General features: G+C 37.1%; 2 protein-coding genes across 4 annotated transcripts; one reads left to right on the top strand and one right to left on the bottom strand.

The window, feature by feature from the left end:
• Nucleotides 1-3,989: 3,989 nt before the first annotated feature.
• guk1a (guanylate kinase 1a) lies at nucleotides 3,990-12,952 on the bottom strand. Of its 3 annotated transcripts, none has more exons than XM_037787045.1 (7): nucleotides 12,793-12,952; nucleotides 7,812-7,925; nucleotides 6,937-6,978; nucleotides 6,480-6,715; nucleotides 6,276-6,360; nucleotides 6,103-6,188; nucleotides 3,990-5,096 (listed from the first exon to the last, which is right to left on the bottom strand). In XM_037787045.1, exons 1-7 carry the CDS (start codon nucleotides 12,812-12,814, stop codon nucleotides 5,058-5,060), a joined length of 624 nt encoding a protein of 207 aa, XP_037642973.1. In that variant the 5' UTR covers nucleotides 12,815-12,952; the 3' UTR covers nucleotides 3,990-5,057. The 3 variants fall into 3 exon arrangements, with proteins under 3 accessions (XP_037642973.1, XP_037642971.1, XP_037642974.1); XM_037787043.1 differs by lacking the exon at nucleotides 12,793-12,952 and adding an exon at nucleotides 11,924-12,131; XM_037787046.1 differs by lacking the exon at nucleotides 12,793-12,952 and adding an exon at nucleotides 8,558-8,670.
• On the top strand, nucleotides 12,435-18,338 carry c12h1orf35 (chromosome 12 C1orf35 homolog). The gene is made up of 8 exons (XM_037787042.1): nucleotides 12,435-12,667; nucleotides 14,547-14,694; nucleotides 14,787-14,832; nucleotides 15,949-16,031; nucleotides 16,397-16,469; nucleotides 16,651-16,733; nucleotides 16,915-17,034; nucleotides 17,699-18,338. Exons 1-8 carry the CDS (start codon nucleotides 12,571-12,573, stop codon nucleotides 17,952-17,954), a joined length of 906 nt encoding a protein of 301 aa, XP_037642970.1. The 5' UTR covers nucleotides 12,435-12,570; the 3' UTR covers nucleotides 17,955-18,338.
• The last annotated feature ends 2,672 nt before the right edge of the window (nucleotides 18,339-21,010 follow it).

Here is a 21,010-nt window from a genome sequence, read left to right as displayed (position 1 = left end):
CAAACAAATAGATATACAGTATATTTAGATGGATATATATTTTTTCGGTTTCACTTTTGTACCTTTTAAGAAATGTTGCCTTTTGCACTTTTGCAGTGCTTTTGATTCCTGGAGCAGCAAATGTTGGAGTTAATGACTGTGAGTGAGGTCATGTCTACATGTTTCTAATTCAGTATTGCTATAAGTTAATCTAATTATGCAACACTGATGATGTACAATTAACAACAGAGCTTTGGTGACCGCTGTGGTCCATGTGCTGTTGAATCAAAGATGTGCAGTCAAATTCAGTTTGGCAAAATCACACATAAGTTCTACTTTGGTTATTGGTTTGTGAATGATTTGTTGGTCGCGGCTTATACACATATGGCATTTCTACAAGTCAATCAATTGGAAGATGAACCTGTTTGACATTAGACATCGGTGTTTGACTGCATGTATGTCATTTATTATTGTGAAACTGAAGTTTCTACCATTAATTTAATGTTGTACTCTGCTTTTTAGACATTTTGTGTCTGTTAATGCAGTGCAATCACCTGTGAACTCACAGGGACGGTCATATGTAAGTGATAGATATTTAGATGAGTGGCTGCATGTATTTGCTAGGGATGCACCGATAGTGATACCTGGGCTTTTGGTATCTGCCGACACCGAGTACCGATCCGATACCAGTGTTTAACAAATAAGCTGTATGCCTCACTGTGTGGAAGTGACTGGGATCATTCTTTTAAGTGTAAAGCAACATCAGGCTTGACTTAAACATCGCTTTCCTAACTTTGTTAAACAAAATGTAACAAATAAAAATATATAGATATAAATTTACGTACACCAGCAACTTGGTTAAACATCTTGAAAATTAACAGGAATTACAATTCAAGTGTAAACCTTTTTAATGCAGCGACAAATTGGTCAAAACTAAAAAAGGAATTAAAATTACAGTATATAATGTATATAGATATATAAAATATAGAATTGAATTGAATAGATCGGCACCTTTGTCACCAATACCCGAACAGTCAGTATTGGACCGATATCAGATCCAGTATCGGTGCATCCCTAGTATTTGTTTATCGAGAGTTACCAGATCGGTAATGATGTATTTGATTGCAAGCAAATGTTTGTGCAAAGTACTTGAGCTCACAGAATTTACTACCTTTTCAATTTAAAAAAGTGACTAGAACGCTGTAATTGCCCCATTAAAGATTTGTGGTGTTTGTGTTGGGTCTTTTAGTCAGTAACAAGGATCATGTAATGTTTTAATATTTAAACACTAATGGATTGTAATTGCTTGTACTGTACATGTGTAGTTTTTGGAAACATGTTTGTGTACTCAGTTTTAATAAATAGATGTACTGCAAACTATGTCCAGTTTTTTTCATAATTCTTATTTACAGCACACATACAAATAATATAAGTTTTAACGGACAACGACATGTTACTGTTGGATTTATAATGGACTTATGAAATACATGACATTTTACCAGGACTACGTGCATCTGAATGAGTATAATGTAACATTTGGATTAATCATTTAGGGCTGCACGATTATGACCAAACTGATAATCATGATTACTTATCGCTATTATTCATAGATTTTAGGGACAAAATATTTTTATTGCAATTTTAAATTTAAGTAAAACGCTGCTTTCACTTCCATGTTGTGCTAAACTTTTCAACCGTCAAAAACTCTAAATGTTATCCCTTTACTTTGTTGTCATCTATAGCTGAAAAAGTCATAATGTGGTATGTCGAAAAAAAGTTATAGTATGGTATGTCGAAAAATTAAAAAATCATAATATAGTATGTCGAAAAAATAAAGAAAGTCAGTATAGTATTTTGAAAAATGTTTAAAAAGTCATAGTATAGTACGTTGATCAAATAAAAAAGTCATAGTATAGTATGTTGAAAAAATTTAAAAAGTCATAGTATAGTATGTTAAATATAAAACAAAGTATAGTATGTTGAAAAAAAGTAATAGTATAGAATGTAAAAAAAAGTCACAGTATCGTATGTCAAAAAGAAGCCATTGTGTAGTATGTGGAAAAAATAAAAGTCACAGTATAGTATGTTGAAAAAAAGTCATAGTATGGTATGCCGAAAAAATTAAAAAATCATAATATAGTATGTCAAAAAAAATTAATATATATATATATGTATAGTATATTTATGTCGGAAAAAAGTCATAGTGTAGTATTTTGAAAAATGTTTGAAAAGTCATAGTAAAGTATGTTTTAAAAGTCATTTAAATTTTTTATGGCATGGCTATGAAATGTTTTATTAATTGTTTTATGGCATACTGAACTAAGACATTTATGTGACAGTGTACTATGACTTTTTTATGGCATACTATACCAGGGGTTCTCAAAGTTTTTTTCACTGCTTCACAAATCAGGATAAAATCCAAAAATCATTAACAAGGAAATGATGGCTCAAATGTCAATAAAAAAGAATGATACAATTCATCAGTCTTAAATAATTTAAAATTAAGTTCATAAATGCACCTTTGATTGAACAACATGTTCAAACAAAAGCTGCAACAAGTCATAGTTGACTGCTGTACTTGCTGACCAGCCCTCACTTCTCTCTCTCTCTTCCATTTTTACAAAGTACATCCAGTAATCCGCCTTTTTTTGTACATAGTGTTTGTTAATTTACCTATGCTGTTTTTAGCCATTTTCTCATGTGTTTGTCATACTGTATTGTATCTGTGCTGTTTGTGTCACTTGTGTGGACTGTGCTACTGCCTCTTGGCCAGGTCATCATTGTAAATGAGAATTGGTTCTCAATTGATTTTACCTGGTTAAATAAAGGTCAAATAAATAAATAAATAAAAAATTTTACAGAAGGCTTTGTAGACTGCAAAGATAATAGAAACGGGAAAATAACCTAAATAAACAAGGTTATACTACTAGGTTATATTTCTCACTTTATGTTTCATGTCCATTTTATTATTCCACCCGCAGCTATCTCAGGTAAAGCCGTGTGTACGCCTGGTCTGAAGTATGTGTGGGGTGTGCACATCCTCACCATCTTTATAAATACCAGTGTATGTGTGGAAACGACATTTGCATAGTTGGCCCCGGTCTCTATCATGCATTTATGTACACATGCCATAATGGGTATTTGTTAAGAGGGAGCTGCTACATGACATCCCCCCCCTGAAGCTCACCAAAGTTTCATATATTAGCTTTTATCAAAGTTTATTGGTCAAATACTGGTTATACAAGTACATGTAGTGAATTTCTTGACCTCCTATTCCTTTAAGTAAACCATTACATACAAGAAACATAACATAAAGAATCGATATATAATAACCTAATAACAAAGCGTTTGAGTGTCTGTGTTGTAGGGCAGTGGTTCTCAACCTTTTTGAATCGCGACCCCATCCCCCCCCCAATAAATGTAAATAATGAATACTTTGATTAGTTTTGTTTTGTTTTAAGAGCTAGCACAATGTGCTCCAGGCACTGTGGATTTTGATGCCTTCCGTGACTTTCTCTCTCCCGCAGGCCCGCTGGAAATCCGTCAGAAACTCATATGCACGCATACTTAGACTCTCACAAATACACTCAATAAAATCTATTCTGAGGCAAATTATATCACTGGTAAAGTCAATGTAATCTTAAAACCATTACCCAGTCTAAAATATGTTATCTTATTTTTTTTCTCCACAAAAATATGGTGACCCCCTTGGGGTCCCGACCCCCAGGTTGAAAACCACTGTTATAGGGAACAATATTGTGTTTCTAGCTCTCATGTATTACGGATATTACTCTTAGAAATAAACCTCATTCTCTTGTGCTTTGTTCCCACCCCATCTATCTGAATTATGTTGCATTGAAACAGTGGTCCAAGGAGTTATTACAAACTAAGACTGTTTAGTTGTGCTGTCTTACAATCAATGTACAGTAAATCCAAGTTAAAGTGTGTCGCTGATGTAACCGGTTAGAACTCAAAGAGGCAATGAGGTCTTAAAATGTGTGGAACGGGTCTTAAAAAGGTATTACATTAAGGATTCCTGGTCATACATATTCTCTCAGTAAACAAGTAAAAGGAGACTTGTGTGCTTGATTTCTATAAGCAATATAGAAAAAGAGAAACATGCAATTTAATTTTTCTTCATATTTAAAAACCTCTCCTCTAGTTAGGAATCAAAACAGTCCGCTGAAGGTCATTTTACTGTACAGGGGAAGCTGCAAAACGATAGTTACACAATATAAAACAAATTTACAGTTGTAAAATAAACAGTTATAAACCCCCAGAAATAAAAAAAAGCTATATTCTAAGTGACATTAGATGTCCTATTGTTTCTTTGTTCTAAGCAACATTTTCTACCTCTATCATGGGATTTAATCCTACTAGAGCACGACAATATTTATGGTTTCAAACAAAACAAACTATAATGGAGTTCTGTGGCAATTTACACAAAATCTGTTAAAGAAAAGCATTTACCAGCACTGGAATAGTTGTATTGTTTCAACAGTGAAGTTGACTTGCAAGTACCTCTTGAAAGTAAACAGCCATCCTGTACTAAATGTGTGCAGACATCTGTCTCTGTAAATCTGTTTCCCCATTAACACAATACAACTCGCTGCCACTAATCAGCATATCCAGAAACTAGCTTTGTCCACACCCTTAAAAGACCAGTTTATCCACATGATGGAATAAACCCTGATAGTCCCCATTTGTGCTAGTCCAGGTTCGTGAGAGGACAAAACTTCAAGCAGTATATCCATGCTGACAGTCCAACAGAGCATACTGCATACCATGCCAATCACATATCAAGTAAGCATTATTGGAGTATCTTTTCTTCAAGTGAAAATAAAAATGTGGAAAGCACTTCCCATCAGTAAAAAAAAATTAAAAAAAATGAATATCATGTGGTAGTAACTACCTCTACACACCATATAAATCCTATGTATTTGTGTATCCGCTAAGGGACGTTTGTCTGAGCTTCACGGAACCAACGTCTGAGGGAATGTTCACAACTGGAATGGAGGTCCGTGGTTTTGTGAGGAGTGGCTGGATGGGACTAAAAGGTGTCCGGATGTGGCTGTCTCCTACGAAGACATGTTGCCTTTCTTGACCAGACTGATTTCCTAGAAAAGGGGAAAAAATATTTTATAATACTCACCAATACAGGTAGGTGATGTTGGTCAAGAAATACAGACAAATCTATAATGAATAAAGACATTTAAAGCGAGACTGCACAGAGCAGATTAACACAATGTTTAATCCGTTCCTTACACTTTAGCCCTTTTGTTTTTTGAAAGGCTAAATATGAAAAAACGATCATTACATCCAATCTCTTTATATGCTGTGTCGCTTTGGTTGCATTCAAAATTCCATACTAAAAACAGTGTATTTAGTACTAAAATACTGTATGTGCGTGTATCTGGCATTGGATTCTATCCTTTATTATTTTTATGTCTGCCTTGTAAAGCACTTTGTAATGAGCACTCGTTTTAATAAGTGCTATATAAATAACCTTCATTATTATTATTATTATTATTATTATTATTATCAACCACACAATATATGTTTGTTAACATATGAAACATTCATTGCACAACATTAGACTATATAAAGTTCTGACTTTTCTACAAAACTGAGAGCCAATCAGCTCTTTGATCAGGCGACAGCCAGGCGTATCCCATCATGCCCCGGGTTTTGCAGTCGGTGGAGAGCAACTGCGGCGTCTGGCTCTAAAAACTGCGGCTGCCTCGATCTCGTGAGGTTATCGTTGCCCACGTGTGCATGACGTCAGAGCAAGTCGGGATCAAGTCTCACACAAATCTAACCAGCATGCATTGTGCACCGGTCGCCGGTGACTGATTCTGCGCAGGCCTGGCTCATCTCGAAACGAGCCTATTAGCACGGGTTACCATGGTTACACGCGTCCAACTGGCAAGGAGGCGCTCAGGAAGTGACGATTGTAAATTACTGCTCAGTGCATCCGAAAAGATGCATACCACTGTTTGAGTTGTCAGGTCATATCTGTTGATTGTCAAGTCAACGCATTAAAGCAATGTTCAATATGTGTTTAGTGTTTAATATGTGTTGATTATCTAAGGTCAAGGACTGTGTTCCGCAATAGTAGCTCACCTCAAGAAGAGCATGTTTCAACTGCCCATAGGCCTCCTCCAACTTATCATTGATAATTTGGACATCAAATACACCAGGTTCTTTACCTAGAAGGACATAATTAGGTTAAGGGTCATATTTTTTTTTTTACATTTATGTGGTTTAATTTTTGCAAACAAACAATAAGTACTTACTAAACTCCATGTCCACCTTAGCTGCACGTAAACGCTTCTGGAGGCTCTCCTCTGACTCTGTTTTTCTGTCTCTTAAACGTTTTTCCTGAAACAATACAGAAGGCATTCAAAACTTGTATGACCAGTTAAACCTCAAGGTTACACCCTGGCAGGAAAATAGGAACCTCTATCGATTCAATGAAGTGCATATCCGTCTGTGCTTACCAGGACTGCCATGGATGGCGGCTGGACAGTGATGTAAATGGGATCGAAGTCTGTCTTTTTGATGCTCCTCACACCCTGCATGTCAATGTCAAGTATACAGATGAGGTTCTTGGCCTGGACCTCTTGCACGGCAGCTTTACTCGTCCCGTACATGTTCCCCGAAAACACTGCGCTCTCAATGAATTCGCCGTTGTCGATCCCTGTCTGCATCACCTCCCGTGTGACATAATGGTAATCTACAACCCGAAAAAGGAGACACACAGAATACAGATAAAGAAAGCTACAATACTACTGAACTACTCCAGTGATGTCCTCGGCAGTAGCAGTGGCTTTAAACTTCATGGCGTACAGGTCAGATACTTCTACTGTGCAGCCATGAGCTGTTAAAACCTCCACAGCGGCATATTTGGCTGCAGCGGTCATGAAATGGTCATGAAAGAGGAGGAACATGTTGTACCTTTGCCGTTCACTTCTCCAGGGCGAGGATTTCTTGTCGTATCTGAGGGTTGATAAGACATTTACGTCATACAGGGTACTTTAGTTGAATCTAGAGATGAAACAATTAATTGATTAATCCAACAGTCGATCGACAGAAAATCTGTATGGGATGCAACTAACGCTTAATTTCATTGTTGATTAATCTGCCATTTATTTATTTTAATAAATGAATCATTTGGTCCATTAAATGATGAAAAATAGCGTAAAGAAATTATCAGCAGATTAATTGATAATGAAAACAATCATTGGTTGCAGCCCTATTTGAATAAAACAACTGGATTTGATTGTATGCATGACATTAAGTACACATGTAGCTAGAGCTAAAACGATCAATCAGCTGTCAACTATTAAATTAATTACCAACTTTACCTTACCAATTTTGATAATTGATTAATTGGTTTGAAAAAAAAAGTCAAAAGTCTCTGATTCCAGTTACTTAAATGTAAATATGTTCTGGTTTCTTTACTCCTCTATGACAGTAAACTGAATATCTTTTGAGTTGTGGACAAAAAAAAGACATTTGGGGACGTCATCTTGGGCTTTGGGAAACTCTGATCAACAATTTTCACAATTTTCTGACATTTTATAGACCAAACAACTAATTATTTAAATCGAGAAAATAATAAACGGATTAATCAACAATGAAAATAATCGTTAGGTGCAGCCCTACTATTATACATCTACATCTCCTAGAAAACCTCAATGACCTGCCTGACAAGCATAGTTCCAAGTTCCAAGAAATCCATTTTGTGGTATATATAGTCTTACTTATTTGTGTATGCACCTACTGTAGAAAATAATTTCCTCCTAAACTATTTATCTATCTATACTTACGGGAAACGCTGAAGCCAAAGACACTGTCATATTCCTTCATGAGCTTCTTCAGCAGAGTGCTCTTCCCTGCCCCGGACGGGCCGCTAATCACCACAGGCCTGGGTCCAGCCATAGCTGAAAGAGAGGTGGAGACAGAGTTCAGCATTGGAAACAAGTGGGTGAAGCTGGAGGGTTTACACGCAGCCACTGGAATCTTATGGCGTGAGTCACTATCGGACCAAACCTGTTTGTGCACAACACCCATGGCTTTAAAAAGATTTCACTACATCACAGCGGGCCGGTTAAGGTGCTCAGACAATGCTCGCTCTGGTGGGATAAACGCCATAAAATGATAAGCCAGCAGTTCTTAAAGGTGGAAAAAATGATGGGAACATCTCCCACAAGAGCAAAGGCAATCAACGGGTTGGCAAGCCGGGAGGTTACCATGGTGCAGCAACAATTACTGACTAATTAGAGAGCCCTGCTCTGCTTGTGATGAGAGGAAAAAACAGAAGAGCTATGACATACAACAGGCTAAGAGGAAAAACTGTTTTTAATAGAGATATGGGCTCAAATTCAAGGAAACGACGACTTAAAACTCATTTTAACTAAATAATGTGCAGCAATCCAATCACTGACGAACCTATAAGCATATTCCCTTAGTATAAATCTTTGCAAAATAGCTACTTCAATAACTTAACCTTCTCTATACGGCAATATATTCTACACAACATTTGTCTCATTCATTCTGTAGTGCTCCTCCTTACCTTTCGTCAATACACACAGAGCTCAAGCAGACGGCGAATTCAAGTGAACAGGATCAGGGAGGGTGTGATTGTGTGCATGCAGGTTGTGTACAAGGAGGGAGGAGAGTATAAGAGGGGGCAGGACCATGTTTACACACTAGCAGATTTTGTTATGTATCTATATATTTTAAATGTTGAGTTGATTTATCCAGAGTGATCTGATACAGTAAAGACCTGTATGTGTGTTTTATTTTCTATTCCACAGGCTGAGTCAACCCTCCATTCTTCTCAGTAACTTTAAAGTGTTTTGTCTTTTTACTAAAGGTGAAGAAAACAATGCACAAGTCACAGCATTGTGAGCCTTCCCGTTTCCAAGCAAACCAGATGAAGAGAGGTTGTCTTTGCAGGTGCAGATGACAGGGAGTCATTCTCCACTGCCTCTTGAATCCGTAAAGTGAACAGCAACATGGCTAATTAAAGCTGCAGGTCAGGAGTTCCTTTTTTCAGAAGCCAGTGAAGAAAGCCTCAACATTTTACAGTCCTGTCCTGAAACGGGTTTCACACCCAACCCTCCGCAGGATTTTCAAGTTATTCATGATTCTATTATGGCCATTTGCATCGGCTTCCTGTTACCATATGGAAACAATTAGGGCTGCAACAGATTATTATTTTGATTATTGATTATTTGTTTGATTAATGGTTTAGCCTATAAAAAGAGCCTAAGCGGACCTCTTCCTTTATTGTTTTTTTGTCTGATTAAAACCAGGTCCAAAACCCAAAGATATCCAATTTACAGTGACATATAACATAAAAAGCTGCCAATCCTCACATCTGTGAAGCCGCAGCTAGAGAAGGTTGAGCATTTTTGTTGATAAATGACCAACAATTAACGGATAATCAACATTTCTGATGATTCATTTTTTGTCGATCAACTAATAGTTTCAGCTCTAGAACAATGTAGGACATTTTAATGCCTATTATCATATAGAGTGCTACTTCTTTACTAAAACTACTGTAATCATTAGTAAACAATTCATTAAAAAAGCCTCATAATTTGCTTGTTAATAAGATTTATTGCCATGGTTTAGATGGTCAATTGATTCATGAACCAAATCAATCGATTCTGATACAATACTAAATATTGTAAGTATAATAAATGAAAATTTTTAGTGGCTACAACTTTGCAAGGGGTTTTGTTCTTTGTTTACTAATGCTTCCTATATATTTTTAATGATATTTATAGACAGAAAACGTAATATAAAAAACATGGAAACTTTTTTAAACTAACGTATTGACAACGCTTCTGAAACTTACAGCTACTTATAATCCAACAGCCACACAAGAGTCCACCATTTGTTCTTGACGGAGAGCTGCGTGACAGGAAATGAGAGACATGTGAGTTTACAATCAGCACGGGCTGACACTGTGCTTGACTTTAACTAAAACATTTAATTTATTTAATTTAATTTAAATCATGTGAAATCTATCAGGTCTATCAGTGGTCGGATACAGTCTGTCCAGTCTAAGAGCTGAAACAAAAAGTTGATTAATCAATTAGTCGAACAAAAATGTTTTGGCAACTACTTTTCGAATAAAAAATGCTAAACATTTCAGCTTCGCAAATATGATAATTAACTGCCCATCTTTGTCTTATATGTTGTTTTATATGATAATATATCAAATATCTCTGGTTTGAACTGTTGGTTGGACAAAATAAGCAATTTGCAATATGTCACCTTTTTGCAATTCTCTGCCAAAATTATTTATCAATTCATAGAAAAAAAAATAATAATTGACAGACTAAACAGTAATTAAAATAATCATTTGTTGCAGCCCTAGAGAGTATTACATACAGTATGTACAACATACAGTATGCAATGTCAAACAGCAGTGTTGTTAGTTCAGTTTAACCAGAAACAGAGGTGATTATGTGGGCATGTTAAACCAGTTTTTGTCCTTATTCAGTCTAATGCTGTGATCTCTTCATTACAACTAATTATCTTAAGTCAATCTAAATATAGCATAGAGAAACTGCAAAGTAGCATTTCCATGTTCTATTATTATAGAGTTAATATTGAACAATAAAGTTGTTCCATATAGATAGATAGATAGATAGATAGATAGATAGATAGATTGATAGTAGCTTTATTGATCCTGAGGGAAATTCCAGTTTCCAGCATCACAGTTCCATAGTGCAAAACATTTTAGTAAAAAGGCAGTAAAAAAGTTAGTAGTGCAAAGTACAAAAAAATACACCAGATATAAAAATACAATACTACAAGTGTTGCTGGAGTTTTGAACTCTTCAGACTTTTCGCCTTCTCCATGCACCTTGGAAGTAGTACCAGAAACACCCACTCTGTTTACAATCTTATGCCAGAACTATCAAATGTAATGGCAATTTTCATATCTGCAGTTTAACACTGTACCTTTAGATAATCTCAGGGCCTCACATGTTCATCTTCGTCACCATAGGACGGTGACTTGACATTTTAGATCTCTGTAACTGCAAACAACAGATTGCTGGAATACTTGTTATGTCTTGTGATGCTCTGTTGTCTGCTGTGTGCTGACGCATTGATACACTTTCTATCCTTCTCTTCTTTTCTTCTTTGCACTTATCTTCATGTTATGCTTTAAATGTATAAATACTGACTACTCTTTGTATTTGCAGTCCATCTGCAGATGTTTTAGTTATTAATGTATGCCTTTTTATTAAATTCACTGAAAGACAAGTTGTTACGTTGGTTTGTGTCTTGTTTTAACAGAAACTGCCACCACACAAACCAATAAAGACACCTAACTCAGGCATTGCATGCAAAGTGCACTTTGACTCACTGCTATAAAAAGGCAATAAAATGTTCTGATGTTTATGGAAATGCTGAATTTAGGGTGGGGAAATAATGCAAACTATAGAGAAGCATTCCCTGCAGAAAGTGTGTGTGTGTGATTTGCTTTGTGCAATGATACTGATGGGGAAGGAACTTTGGATAACTTTATATTATAATTATATGTAAACTAAATTGAGCTTAAAAGTATTGGCTGAGTTAAAGATGCAGGAGGCTTTAAAACAGCTCAGACATTATAGGCTTTAAGATATTATAGTGTATAACTCATAAAATCTCAACATAATGATGTGCATTTACAATGTGCATTAGCAGTATAATGACTAATTAATTAACGTGATTAAAGTGCATGGTTTTCGTTGCATCAGCTGAACTTAACCATGTTCAGTGAACACACCATCTTTCTTCCTCCTGCAACAACCTCCTGACTCCTCTCACACTGGAGGAGATTAATGGCAGTATTATAGCTACAGTTACAATGGGCAGACAATAAAAAAAAAAAAACATAAGGTAAAAGAGACATATGATATCCTCCTTCCTACCTGACATTAGTCTGGAAAAATATCTCATGTACATGAGGAGTTAGTCTGAGATGCTAGGTCCGTCTCTGCCTCCTCTGCTCCTGTTGTCTTTACTGTGAGAGCCATTAAAGGAAACTGTGCTGCCTACGTCACCACTGCGTGTCAAAAACATCGACGCGTTACGTTCGCGGAGCGTCGGGAATATACGCGACTAAACACAGAAACGTGTAGTTTTATCATTAGCCAAGGCGAATAGGCAATACAAAGGCAGATAATATTAAATACATGTATGCATCCCACTTGTAGCTGCAGATTCTACCTTAACTGGCGCACTTGAATTACTGTAGCTTTGTTTTTTAGGCCGCAATGTAACGTTAGCTATATATAAAGCATAGCCTAGCTTCAGTTGAACGCTGTTTTTTTATCCAACTATTCCCCCTTTGCGCTCTGCACATCTTTAACGAAATAACTAGAAAAAAAGTAGTTACCGAATCAGTTTCAAGGGGTCAAAGTAAACACTACCACCAGGAAACGCGTTGTTCCCAGTCAACACAGGGGACGTTGAACTTAACGCAAAAAAAGTACCCGGATGACTGAAACGCTGAAGGCCGACTCGTGTGCTAATGTGGCTAAAGTCAGGAGCTAACTTCTTCTTCTCTTAAACTACAATGTTTGGTTCCTCCAGATCTGGAGGCGTCCGAGGAGGACAGGACCAGTTCAACTGGGATGACGTGAAAGTGGATAAACACAGAGAGAATTATCTAGGTAAGTTTTAATAATATAAAACTGGCAGCCAAGTTATAAGTGCTAACACTTGCTAACAGCTAGTTTGCTAACCTGCAACCAAACACGTTTAAAACCACAGCTGCTCCACTACTCCACATGTTTACCTTTTGTTTTGGAGTCCCTCATCACACAGTGTCTGGCTGCTCGGTATAGTCCTTGTTTTAACACCCTACAACTAGCAGGTTTTCATTGATCCCTCTCTCTCTGAGCACACACACGTTTAGCCACTCTGCTGTCCGAGCTGAGACCACACTGCTGGCAACATGTCAGCATACCAAACAAGAGCTACGTAACTGTGACATGAAAGGATGAAGTAGACATACACACACACACACACAACTTGCAAATGTCATTATTTTGGGGACATGAACAAACCCCATGATCTGGTTACATTCATACAGTTTATGGTTACATTAAAAGGCTTGTTATTGCTACCATATATGATACTGCCTTATCAACAGCAGAGCTTTTATAAGTATGGTGGGATCAACAGTGATTCTGTGGAGAGGATGTGACCTAAAATGTGTATTTTCCTAAGTGAAATATTGCCAAAGTTGTTCATTCAGTTGTTACATCAAATGGAAATATCTGCCCAGAAACAGAATTTAATTTGTCCTGTTCCAGTGAGTTTAGATATATCTGTGTCTAGTTCTTTTATTGACACAAAAAGATAAAACATTTGGGTCCAAACTATATGCAAAATATATATATATATAATATATATATATATATATATTATATATATATATAATATAGCTTTATTTGTAGAGCACATTTCAGCAAGAGGGCAATTCAAAGTGCTTTACATAAACATTCAAGAACATTGCTACAAAGTGCAAAACAACATTAAGACATAATTAAAACAGTTATAAAAACATTAAAGATTAGAAAATAAAAACAAGCTAAAAATAAAAAGATAGGATAGAAGTTAAAATAGAATATAACACACAAGAGTAAAAGCTCTAGTGCAGTATAAGATCATTATGTGGTTTATTAAAAGGCAGCAGCAAACAGGAAAGTTTTAAGCTTTGATTTAAAAGAACTCAGAGTTGGAGCGTACCTGCAGGTTTCTGGGAGCTTGTTCCAGATATTTGGTGCATAAATTAGTAGAAATAAAGAAATATTAAAAGGTAATACCACAAAATCCCATCAGTCATTCTAAAGACGCTTGGTGGTGCTCCAATAATGCAAGGCAAGCGTGTAACATAACTAGAATGCTTTTATCAGTATCCTCAAAGGTTGAGCTCACTTCAGTGGATTCATATCCATACTTTACACGGATATCCTGTGTTCTAGGTTGCACAAGTGTGTGTTCTTTATTTTGTATGCCAGTCTTACAGCAACACACATGTTGTTCATGTGATGTACGGCTCCACTTCCCCATTTCCACACGCAGTCTGTGAGAGGACAACCGGAACCGTGTAAAACATGTGTTATTCTTTAATATTCTTGAATATATGATGCATTACTGGTGTAAAGTGGATGAACGGATATGTCTGGGTTGATGGCTTGGTAGGTTTTGTATCTTGTTCCCTCTTTAGATTATAATTTCTCAATCATCTCCCTAGGGTGACTCAATATGATTTTGTTTCTCCATCATCTCAGACAGAGCAATGTTCTACAAACGCCAACATCATTATAAAGCTGTAATGATTAGTCAATTAGTCATTAGTCAACCTACAAAAAAAAAAAAGATTGGAGACTGTTTTGACAATCGATTAATAGTTTTTACAACTAATGAAAACATTTTGTTTGCTGTTCAGCATAAGGAGGGACTGGTAAATGTAAAAAAACTGTCAATACAGAGGAAATAACACATCTTTCTCACCCGCTCTCAAATCTTCCGTCTTGTTTCCAGGGAATTCTTTGATGGCACCAGTAGGACGATGGCAAAAAGGCAAAGATCTGTCATGGTACTCAAGAGACAAAAAAGGCGCACCTTTGTCCAAAGAGGAAGAACTCGCTGCTGTCAAAGCTGCAGAACATGAGGCACTGATGGCTGCTCTGTACGTATAACTTCCTATAAAAGAAATGGTTGACAAAACACAAGTGTGGGTCAACAGATGTAATCAATTAACCGTATCCATTCTCCATCTAGAGGGCACAAGAATATGAAGAGGCAACCAACAGGCCTGACCAAAGAGGTATGTCACTTTGTTTGGTACTGCTTTCACTCAAAACTTGTGAACATTTTTGAAGAACTTGCCTTTATTGCAATTTTTCCTCATTTCGCTTTGGCTCAATTCTCGAATGAGATTTATTTTTTTCAAAACAATAAGTTCAAATCTCTGAACAATTAGTTTGTTGTTCACAACAGATTAGAATTTCTCATTAATTCAAGCAAATTGAACTAGTTTTGGCACAGGTGTGCAAAAGAGTAATTTCAATCGTCTACAATTTGCACCACAACCACTTGTCATCCTCGTCACAACTTCGAAACATTCTTTCATCGTTTCAGCCATCACGTGCAAAATGATCCATTCAATTATCAAAATCTGTCAGACATACATGATATTGAATAAACATCTATGAAATGGTGTTACGTACTCTGGGGAGGTACAATTAGTTGCTTTTTATTGAACTACCACATGTTTTATCATCGTTGCGGAGTTTTTAAATTATTTTCTTTATTATATTATACTATATATTTTTATTATTTTGTGGCAAATTTTCTGTTCACTGTATATGACTTTACATGAAAGGTCGAAGGTGAATTTTCTGTTTATAAAACATGTAACACATTGCTACACAAATACATTTACTGTAACCACAAATGTGAATACCCTGTTTCTGTGTAAACAGCATTGTAGCCTACAGTATTGACTTTTCTCGTTAAACTTTTACCTGCTGTTGAAGGGGGGAATCTAAAAAAGCTCCACGCGATACACAACAGCATTCAGCTGGACAAAACTCACATTCTTCTATCGTACAGTAAGAAGTTAGTATCAAGATTAAAGTAGAACAAATATTAGCATATAACAAACATTTCCTGGGTTGACTTTCATGGTGAAAAAATATTTCATTTTGGTGGCATTGGCCAGTTTACTGACACAATAACAGAGTTTTGAAGCATAAATGAAATGTTTCGGGTGATTTGCTACCTTTTGCAGACATTCAATAGAGTTATGATGTCCAATGAAACAGTTGTGACGATTGCACTTACAGTTTAGAGAAGACTGTTTCAAAAAAATGACTGAAAGCGATTGAGAAAAACTGTAAAAAAGGTTGAATGATTTGAATTTTCCCAATTTTGATACCAGGACCTTGCAGACGTTTGCAGGAGGGAAGAGGCTGATGGTGAAGAGAGAAATGTGGACCGTGTCTCAGGCTTGGGAAGCTCCAGGTGATTTTTATTTTCTTAAAAACATTGTCAAGCATTTATCTTCATATTTTAAACATCCTCTTCATATATAAACAGACATTTAAACATCCACCACTTTTGAGGGTTTCAGTTCATTAAGATCCTACTTTTTAATGGTTGTAAGGTCTTTCTTTCTATCCTAAAAATAGTGTTTGTTTTAGAGCAAACAGCATATTGGTAGGAAAAATGGCAATATTTGTCTCCGCCTCTCACCATGTTCTACTTTCTGTTCTATTAAAACTCATTAAATTGTTCCTCTTGACATTCAAGTGTTGGCAAGAGAGCCCTTATCTTAATAGACTGTGATTGTAAAGTGGTTGTTTATAAATGAGTGTTTCCATCTACAGTGTAGGGCAAAGGAAAATGGTGCTCTCCCAAAAGGAAAAGGAGGCAGCTAAAATTGGCTTGCCTGTTTTCACGGTAAGCTCTTAACCTCACTGTCAAATGTCACTGAACGTTTTTTAAGATGCAGATGTTTATAATGTAAGTGCAAAAGCAGTTTGATTTAAATATCTTTTGCAGGTAGGGAAGAAACTTTTAAGAGTTTCTTTCATTGGATCTACAACTTGATGCAAAGATTAAAGAAATGCTTTCTTTACAGCACCACAAAACAGAAGGTTGTCCAGAAACCTCAACAACAACAAAGACGTCTCAGAGTGTAGAAAAGGGGGACATGGAACAACGGTGAGTCTGTAATATATTAGTTACCACCTAAGATAACTTACCGAGCACCTATATGAAATTTGAGACACAGAAAGCATAAACACGTAGTTCTACTGGACAAAATGTGATCCTGTATCCTTTTTCCATGTTTACTTCAATAATACTTGTCTTTACTACTTTTTTTTTTTTTTTTACTCTGTAGGCACGAGAGCAAAAAGAAAAAGAAAGAGAAAAAGAGCAAAAAGGAGAAAAAGAAGAAGGAAAAAAAGAAGAAAAGGCAAAGAAGAGACTCGTCTTCTTCGGAGTCAGACGACAGAAAGAGGTTGGTTCATTTCTCAATACAGATCTTTTTTGCACTGAGGGTGGACAAAATAACAGGAACACTATTATTAACAAACCCATATTCCCACATCATGTATTTGGAAGAACATGTCTAATTATCACAGACTGCATTAATGAGTGACACTGTATTTTCTTTTTGTTAAATTATATTGTTACTGTGTCCATCTCCTGTATAGCATCTAAATTTGAAAAAAATACAGACTTGCCATGAAGCAAATGAGTTCGTCTGCCAGCACTAGAGGGCACTAAGGCACCGTCCTACACACAGCATCTTGAAGCATTACCTTTTAAATTCGGGGTGCATTTATCACAAGATCTTAGATATATCCTGTAAATCAAGTGTGGAGGAGCGGTGGGAACATATCAGATTGAATAATGTAATTAATGTGCTGGTGAGAGAGGAATCATAATGTAACAACAACATGTGATGGTAGTGTACAGAATTATTAATATAAGTCGTTAAATATACAGACAATTGTCAACACGATAGCCAGTTATATTAACTTACAGCTGTCATTAGGTGTTTTCTGTGGACGTCACTATAAAGCTCATCCAGCAGCTACTTTTTTCCCCAGACTTACAACATCTTACCCGATCCACCACGACCCAATCATTGATTGTTTGTTTCCTTTTTTACTCTTCAGGCACAAAAAGGACCACCATCATCATAATCCATCATACCACAGTCAGAGTGGAGCCAGACCCCATGACAGCCATTCAAGGTGGGGAGCAAAGGCCGAGCGACAGCCCTCCTACCCCCATCATCGACAGCAGCGGCATGACACAGACTCCTCCGATGGGGGGTCTCCTGTCCCCCATAACCCTGTCAGCCACAAGACGGCCCCTGCTGGTGCCACACAAAGCCACAGGCGGCGCCACGACACAGACTCGGATGACTAATGTCCTCCCCACCCCCCCAATTCAAAGACGCATAACGCGGACAGAACGCTCTACAGCAGCTCGACTGGCCCCCGAAGACCTCATTTACCCTGAACAGCCTTAACGGACTGTGGAGGTCGATGTGTCTGACTCGCAGGATTTGGCCTCGTGTTTTAACTTTCTTCGCCCCATTAAGTTGGTCAGTTAGTCATGATGGGACACTGGTTTCTTTTGTGTTTTTTTGGATTGTGTTTGACAACAAGTTAATTTTTAACACATTTTTATGTGATTTTAAACCACCAAATATCACATTTATAAATTGTCACAGGTTGAGTTTTTTTTTATTTTTATCTCATTAGTGTAAAATACATTGCAAGATAAAATATTTTGAAAGCAGAAAAAAAATACGTATCCTGTCTTTTCTTGTGTGCCATAAAATTTTTCCTGGAAACTACTTTCCTGACACTCTGTGTTTGGGATGACTTATATAAGAGATCCCAAAAAACAGATACAGATCATTCTTTTTATAAACATTTCTATTTTAAGGTATCATACATCTGGCAGCTTTTCTGCAGAGCTGAAACTTTTGAAGGTTGTCAAGTCAATTTGATTTGTACAGCCCAATATCACAAATCACAAATTTGCATCAGGGGGCTTTACTATCTGTACTTGTGGCAAGTTGTGTCATCAGCACAGTAATGTTTATATCATTAAAGGTGCAGTATGTAAGATTTGGCAGCATCTAGCGGGGAGGTTGCAGATTGCAACCAGCTGAAACTTCTCCCGTGTGCCAAGCGTGTTAGAGAACTATGGTGGCCGATGTGAAAACGGGAATGGCCCTATCTAGAGGACCTGCTCTGTATGTAGCAATAAACGGCTCGTTCGAAGGTAACAAAAACACAACAGTTCTTATTTTCAGGTGATTATACACTAAAGTATACACTAAGTACTAAATGTTACACACCGTTCCTTTAACATCAGCATTACAGAGAAAAAATGTCTTTAAATATAGGACATTGCTGCAGTCTTGTGCAAAATGAAGCCTATGTTAAGCAAGTGTGTTTCTTTTAATGTTTTTCTTGAAAATATTCCAAGATGCTTCCTGGCGTCTTTTTCGTCCTTGCACATGTCCTCCATCCCACTGTGCCTGTTGCACTACTCAGCAGCTCCGGCCCTTTTCTTTTCTCAGTCATGCCAGCGCTCCTTAATCCCTCACCGTTCTAGGTTCAGCTCCCTGACTGGTGCGATACCATTGGAATGCTCTCCACTGGTCATAATAGAGTGTAGTGTTTGCATTTGCCTTGAATTGGTCTGAAAGAGGGTATTCTGCTGGCTGGCACCTGGGGGGTGCACTAAAAAAGAGCAAGGCATTCATAAAGAAGAGTGCAAAAAACCAGACTGGTCCTTTTATATGGCCGAGTACCGTTAGACTGCCGCACACAAACCAAGCTGACGGAGCAGCAGGAGAGGAGGCCACACAAAGCAGCCCTATGAGGGACCCAAGACTCCAACTCCCTCCCCTTCCACTACCACCATACTTTGCTGCCATGTTTTATAGGCTTGGCTGCATTAACCATAGCAGCCTAATCAACCTGCAAGAATGCTGTCCTAGATTGCCACCCCTACACAATGTGAAACAGGGTGTGCTCTCCACATTACTGCTTTAACCCAAACATCGGGTGGTTTACATCACCTTGGGGCATCACATTTCTCCCCGGGTCAAAGGGTGACGGCCCCGACAGGTTGCTATGAGACCAGCACAAACCTGCGTTCCAATACCCATACTATTTAGTACGCCAGAAAATGATTTAGTATGTCCCAATACATAGTATGTCAAATGCGGTATGCCAAAAATACCAGGATGTCCTACTTCATCTGGTGGTTGCAGTATGCAAGTCAGCATGCTTTTCTAGCTATTCTGACCCACAATCCTCTGCACAGCGGATATATGAGCAAGAGGGTCAAAGTTCAAGGAGCAATGTTATGACGAAGTAGTACGTCCCTATTGTATGTATGCTGCATGCAACAGTACGTATGTAGGTGTAACGGCAGCTATAGTACGTACAATAAGTAAAAAGAAAAAAATATGCGATTTGGAATGTAGCCCAGGTTTTTGGGGTTGTAGTTTTTTTATTTTTTCCTGACGTGTTTTACTCTTCTGTTAGGACTGCAACTAATGCTTTTTTTTTTTTTTTTTATCAATTAACTTATTTTTTGATTCATCACTCTACCAATTAAAATGTACGATAATTGTGAAAACGGCCCATCACAAGGGCTTTTTTTGTCCGACACACCAAAACGCATGACTTTTGTTATAGAATATTCCTTTTTTTTAAAAATTGAATTCAACAGAAAAGTAGCACATACTCAGAATATGTCTTTTTCACATCAGCCGTTTTGACATGTCATTGCAGGATAAACACAGGTGTAATTAATAACATTAATTATGGCCATGATCCATTTAGATGGGCCGAGGCCCTGGTACTGTGCATGCTGGCTCACTGGAAAGGATGTGACACACTAAATAGAATGGGACCATAATTAATTTGATCATTTACACCTGTTTACCCGGCAATGACGTGAAAATGGCTGCTGTGAAAAAGGCCTTTGACTTTGCCACAGTAGGAAAAGCACAAGGGTAAATAATGAAATTAACGATGGCAGAATTCCATTTAGCTACTTTGATTTCAGGTTCCTTGTATCGTGCATGCTGGCTCACTGTTACGCTGACTGTAGCGTTTGAATACAACAGAGCCAAAATGGCTACTGTGACATATTTGGCGTGTTCTGCTTGATAAATGACTGAAAATTGATTAATGCATTTCAGCATTACTGTATATTTAAAAAGGTAGTAGGTTTTGGTATGTTTTTGTAGCAAAGATGCCAATTTTCAATGTAAAATGACAAAAATACTACCTTATGAGGAACACTGTGCTTTGAGCATTTGCTGGTATCTAGATCCTCAGAACTAGACAATGTTAGTATAAATTGGTATGGAGGAAAAGCTACATTACGCACCTTAACATTCAGCAGTTTTATTGCACAGAGTGTGAAAATGAAAATCAGTTGCAGAAACA

Source organism: Sebastes umbrosus, chromosome 12, assembly GCF_015220745.1.
Source record: "Sebastes umbrosus isolate fSebUmb1 chromosome 12, fSebUmb1.pri, whole genome shotgun sequence".
Classification (NCBI taxonomy): domain Eukaryota; kingdom Metazoa; phylum Chordata; class Actinopteri; order Perciformes; family Sebastidae; genus Sebastes; species Sebastes umbrosus.
Note: the sequence above shows the minus strand (reverse complement) of the source record. Positions and strands in the feature narration are given on the sequence as shown.

What these genes read in the sequence shown, in the direction of transcription:
- guk1a (XM_037787043.1), bottom strand. Translation starts at nt 11,957, where the DNA reads ATGTACATGAGATATTTTTCCAGACTAATGTCAG. An exon ending in TTTTTCCAGACTAATGTCAG is followed by an intron (nt 7,926 to 11,923) that starts GTAGGAAGGAGG and finishes CCTCTCTTTCAG; the next exon opens with CTATGGCTGGACCCAGGCCT. An exon ending in TGAAACATGCTCTTCTTGAG is followed by an intron (nt 5,097 to 6,102) that starts GTGAGCTACTAT and finishes CCCCTTTTCTAG; the next exon opens with GAAATCAGTCTGGTCAAGAA.
- c12h1orf35 (XM_037787042.1), top strand. Translation starts at nt 12,571, where the DNA reads ATGTTTGGTTCCTCCAGATCTGGAGGCGTCCGAGGAGGACAGGACCAG. An exon ending in AAGGGGGACATGGAACAACG is followed by an intron (nt 16,734 to 16,914) that starts GTGAGTCTGTAA and finishes TTTACTCTGTAG; the next exon opens with GCACGAGAGCAAAAAGAAAA. An exon ending in GAGTCAGACGACAGAAAGAG is followed by an intron (nt 17,035 to 17,698) that starts GTTGGTTCATTT and finishes TTTACTCTTCAG; the next exon opens with GCACAAAAAGGACCACCATC.